Genomic DNA, 5,584 nt, shown 5'->3' on the forward strand with positions numbered 1-5,584 from the left:
GCACCCACAAAATTCAACCCACCTTTCATCTCCTGCTCGTGAAGACAAAGGAAAAGATAATGCTATGTGTACAAAATGAAGAGAGTAGTATCATGCTATGTGTGCTATGAGGCTTCTGTCACCTTGGGCCAGACAGCTCTATTGGCTGGACGAGCTGGAGAGAGTCATCGGTGAGGTCCGAGAAGCGGTCAGAGGAGGATAACTCGTGCGCCGCTCGAGCCGAGCCCGCCGCCTCCCACCGCTGAGCCGCAATTCCCTCCCCCGGCACGACCTCCCCCTCCAGCATCCGCACCACCTCCGCCATCCGGGGCCGCTTCGCCGGCTCGGGCTGTGCGCAGACCAGCGCCACCCGCACCAGCCCGTCAACCTCGGCTGCATCCCATGCGGTCAGCGCCGGGTCGACGAGCTCGCCGAGGCGGGCCTGCGCCCGGAGCTTGGCCGCCCAGTCGGCTATGGCGCCGCCCTTGTTGTGAGACTTGAAGAAGTCAAGGGCGGGCACTGCGGAGACGAGCTCAAGGAGGAGGATGCCGAAGGCGTAGACGTCGGTCTTGTCGGAGGAGTGGCCGGTGGAGAGGTACTCAGGGGGAATGTGGCCAGCCGTGCCACGGACTGCGGTGGAGACGTGCGGCGCGGCGTGGTCAAGTAGCTTGGCGAGGCCCAGATCGCCGACGACCGCCTCCATGGCAGCGTCAAGCAGTATGTTGGCTGCCTTCACGTCTCTGTGGATGATCTTGGGGTCGCATTGCTCATGCAAGTATGCTAGGCCGCGTGCCGCTCCCACCGCTATCCGTTTCCTCGCCGCCCACTCCAGAGGCGGCTTCCCTGCCAACACCCCACGACAGTTTCACACCAGTTAGCAAGTAGAAGCACTCTTTCTCTCTCTAAGTTTCTAATTGTCCATGTGGCGGGTAGAGGATGTGACTAGAGAGGAAGATATTGATGGAGAAATGTACAGACTTCTCTTTCTAACTTACGCAAAATTACTTGTATTATACTTCTCTTTCTCTCGTTGTTAATGTGGAGGGTAGAGGATGGCTGGAGGGGAGGATATTGATGGAGAAATGGAGAGACTCTATCTCTAACTCACTCTATTCATCGACTCCACTAATTGGAAGGAAAGAGAGATTGATGGAGAAAAAAGGATGATGTGGAGACCGAGAGAGAGAGATGGAGACGTATTTACCCATGTTAGGGGGATGAACGGGAAGAGAGATGAATGTAGAGAAAGATGAATACAGAGATCTATTGAGAAAGATGGATGGAAAGAGGACAATGACACAAAAGCTGGAAATGATCTAGAGAACTTAAGGAAGGTAGAAAGATGGATGAAGAGAGAACCGGAGAAAACAAACAAGAGGAACAGAAAAATTATGTACAGCAAAGAGTTAGAAGCAACACCCAATCAAGAAACAGACAAGTAAGAAGATGAGAGCAGATACCTTTGAGGCGATTAGCGAGGCTTCCATTAGGCATGAAGGGATAGACGAGGATCCGCTCGGCGGCGGCGGCGCAGTAACCATAGAGGCGGAGCACGTTGCGGTGCACTGCCAAGCTGATCATCTCCACCTCTGTCTGAAACTGCAATTCCCCACCGGCAGCATCGCCATCTCTAAGCCGCTTCACCGCCACCACCGCCCCGTCCCGTAACACCCCTCTGTATACAATGCCAAATCCTCCCTTCCCGACAATGTTCTTGTCACTGAAGTTGTCCGTTGCCGCCAGCAATTCTCTCAGTGAGAATCTCCTCAGATTCCCCAGACATGCTTCTTCTCCCAAATTTTGCTCCTCTGAAACAGAGACAACGTTGTTAGAACGTTTCAAGAGAGAGAGAGAGAGATTGAACGGTGTAAGTGCCAAAAACCCTGCAAATTGGCTTCCTGCAAATGGTATTAATCTCCCAAGTTTATCACGTTCAATGAATCAGATACATGTTACATTGTCAGGAAACGGGTTCTACTGTTTCTTTAATCAGATCATATCCCCAGAAAGAAAAGGAAATTGAGAGACCTCTTTGACATCTAATGAGTCGAATCTGAATCATCAAAAAGATTGAATACGTAATAAAATCATGAAATTTTCACTCAGTATCTAGATGTAGAAATGTTAAAATTAATGTTACTAAAATTTGGCTCCCCACAAAAAATTATCCAAGAATGGAAAAGGTGATGACACATTGCGAAACTGAAATTCAAGACGAATGAGGATCAGGGCATGAAACGGAGTTGATATGATCATAGAATTGACAATGTTTACTCACCATTCATGTCGAAGAAATCAGGCTGTTTGCTGCGTTGCCATTGAACCAGGATCAGGGCGATGATCAGAATCAGAAGGGCAGCACCGCCAAGGCTCAAGCCCAAAGCGATTGCAAATCTCCCAGTTCTGCTCTCCTGGTTGCTGACCGGGTTTGTAAAGTCTAACAGTTCAAAACAAATATAATCCAGTTTACATTTCAAGATAAGCATCAATGAACAAGTAAAGTGAGGAATAATTAAGGACTTCTTTTCATTCACTAGTTATGGTTGTTTAGACTGTATCAACAGATGTTATATAATTTTAAAAAATTAAGGGACGAAGAATTTACTCTGTAAGCTGGAGCTGAAGGGAGCAGGAACGGCGCCGACACATCCTCTCTCAGTCGTGTTCGAACAGATCAAAGAATTGCCGACGATACTGTTAAACAAAACAAATTTTAATGATAATGGCACTGCATGATGAGTTAAGAGAGGAAAAAAATCAGAAATAATCACTATCTAATGATAGTATTTTAAGTAGAAATAACGGAACAATTCGATACTAATGAAGTCATGAAAGCTTGACGAACTGCCCCAAAAATAGTTGAAATTAAAAATTATAGCAATGAAAGCATCAATTAAAATACATGATACTAATGAAGTCATGATAGTAGTTTGAGTTGAAATAAAGGAAAAATTCGATACTAATGATGTCATGAAAGCTAGAAGAACTGCCCCCAAAGAGTTGAAAATAAAAATTATAGCAATGAAAGCATCAATTACAAAACAAGATAATACAATCACCTGAACGTCACGGCGGAGAAAGATGGCACTGGCCCAGTCAAATTGTTGTAAGACAAATCCCTTCAATCGAGGAAAGTACAACAGATTAATACAATCACAGATGAAAATGTGGACTTGATATTACCAAGGGAGAGAGATTACAGAAAAGTGAGTTTCGAGATATTCGCTAGAGATTGAGGAAGCTTTCCTGAAAGACTGTTGTTGTTAAGTCTCCTGCGGAACAATAAAAAAGATTAAATCAGTGCACAGATAAAAGCAATGAAAGATTATCCGCCTAAATAATATCGCATACAGATATTCAAGCTGCTTCAAATCTCCTAGGGAAGAGGGAATCTCTCCAGTAAGAAAATTGTTGGAGAGGTCAAGAGTTCGAAGATGGGCAAGCTTCCCAATTTCCGGCGGTAATTTCCCAGATATGTTATTATTCTGTAGAAGCCTGCAATAAGATTAAGACAATTTGGAAGAAGATTTAATAAGATTAAATGCAGAAAATGAAAAAGAAGAAGATTGAACAAGATCTTACACGGACTGCAGATTAGTGAGATTTCCTATGCTGGGAGAGAGCGTGCCAGAGAGATTCTGGCTCGGAGTACCACTGAAGAAACAGAGAAAAACGAAGAACATGATTCAATAACAGAAGAAAATGCCAGAACAAAGATGGCGAGCAATTACAGTCCAATAACGAGATTGTCCGGCGAGCAAGTGACTATCGTCCAGCTACACGGATCGACGGAGTTGCTATCCCAATTATCCAAAACTCCATGCGGATCCTCCAGCGATTCCCTAATCCCGATGAGAGCTAAAACTGCACAATCAAAACCCAAAAACACTAATCAAAACCCAAATCAAACCAAAGAAAGATGGATGAAATCAAAGAACAGAACCTTCGTAGTTCACACCCAGAGGAGAAAGCAGAGAAACCACGGTCGCCAAACAGGAGAAAAGAACCAGAAAACCAAATCCGCATCTCTTCATCTTCCCCAACTCGGAGAGAAGCTTCCAAGTCCGCAGCTTTTAGATTCAAAAGCACCCTTTCTGAGCGTATGAGTAGGCAGAGAACGAAGACCCACCTCAATCACGTCAATCAGTGTACTGCCCATCAAAAGATTGCTTAGAACACGCTTAGAACACGCATCTGCCGATTTAGTATCATGTCTTGTTCTTCCTGCTTGCTTCTCGCCGCCGTTAAGCGGAACAGATGGAAAGACAGCACTGACCCATGAAGAGGGTTAGAGAGAGAAAGAGAAGCCGAGCGAGGTTGAATGATTTGCTACTCTGATGTGATGCAACGGCGGGCAAAGGGATGGAGGATGAGATTCTGTTGGAAAGTGGGTGGGGGTGGGAAGAAAGAATAAAAAAACGTTCTTGCCAGGAAGAGAACGAAAGGGGATATGAGAGAGAAAGCCAGCCAGCTAGAACAAGAGAGAGAAAGGGTGGTGGGTTCAACTTATCCGTGATCTTTTTATGTTCTTAAATAAACATGCAAGTTTAGAAAGATTATCGAAGGAGTTATCTAGTAGTTAATCTAATTTTGATGGGTTTAAGAATAACCCATTGCAAAATCTCTCATTTGCAGGTTTTTAATGTGATATTAGTAATATTCTTTGGCAAGCTTAAAGGGTATCATTAATTTCTGTCCTGTTATCTTTAAGTTGACGCCTAAAAGTTTGGAATACTCAATAAATGGTAAGCTAAAAAACAATATTATCCTTCCAATGGTGGCAGAGATGGAGATAGGGACCTCTCTAGAACACAGTAAGAACGAGGAACTGATGATGCTAAATGAAGAGAGATTATTAAATAATCATTGATGATACTAGGTTAGCCTCTCTTATACCCTCTACTACTAAGAGTATCTCATTAGTGATAATAGGTTATGGTTTCTTGTATTTTCTTACGATTGAAGATGAGCTTTGTATTTTATTGGCAGCTACAGAGAGGAAACATTGAATTTTGACTCTCTCGGTTGAATAACAGGCAAAACATACAAGCCAAAAACTATTTTACGGTGCTCAGTTCACCCAGTACTGAAAAAAAAAATTAACTTTCGTGGATATTACACTGGAAATGTTAACCCAAAAGTTTTTAACCTCAAGTAACAGCAACTGTTTATAATCGATCAGGGGTTTAACCCTCTTATGATTATATTTACAGTGCTCACAGGTCTACGTAGGGACCCTGCTATACTCTATGCACGAGGAGACAAAAAAATTGTGATTTACTGAAAAAAAAAGTTGATACACTATGTGTAAATTAAGAGTAAAAAAAGGTAGGCATCTTCCAAGTGGGTATTGTTTAAAAATGTTGACAAAAAGTGGGAATATTATCGAGTGGGCATTCATGAAAAACAGACGAGTAAATTGGCAAACTGCCGGCAAAGTAGGGTATAGATTACTATTAAATGCAAGGAATCCCAGCCAGCTGCAGCTCTCAAAGACGGGAATCTTGTCGTCTCGCCTGAGCAGTAGACACTGCACTCTTGGAATTTGGCGTCGTCCGTCCTTATTCATGGCGTCGTAACGTGAGTTAGAGAGAGAAACCCCGCT

At 43.7% G+C, this 5,584-nt stretch overlaps 1 protein-coding gene across 1 annotated transcript; it reads right to left on the minus strand.

Annotated features, from left to right (window-relative positions):
• LOC144703273 (protein NSP-INTERACTING KINASE 1-like) lies at positions 1 to 4,385 on the minus strand. Its single transcript, XM_078575409.1, has 10 exons — positions 3,923 to 4,385; positions 3,711 to 3,843; positions 3,562 to 3,633; positions 3,331 to 3,474; positions 3,180 to 3,251; positions 3,039 to 3,098; positions 2,585 to 2,673; positions 2,258 to 2,416; positions 1,440 to 1,787; positions 1 to 822 (listed from the first exon to the last, which is right to left on the minus strand). The coding sequence occupies exons 1-10, from the start codon at positions 4,011 to 4,013 to the stop codon at positions 119 to 121; spliced, it is 1,872 nt and encodes a 623-aa protein (XP_078431535.1). The 5' UTR covers positions 4,014 to 4,385; the 3' UTR covers positions 1 to 118.
• Between the last annotated feature and the right edge of the window lie 1,199 nt (positions 4,386 to 5,584).

Source organism: Wolffia australiana, chromosome 1, assembly GCF_029677425.1.
Source record: "Wolffia australiana isolate 7733 chromosome 1, ASM2967742v1".
Taxonomy (NCBI): Eukaryota; Viridiplantae; Streptophyta; class Magnoliopsida; order Alismatales; family Araceae; genus Wolffia; species Wolffia australiana.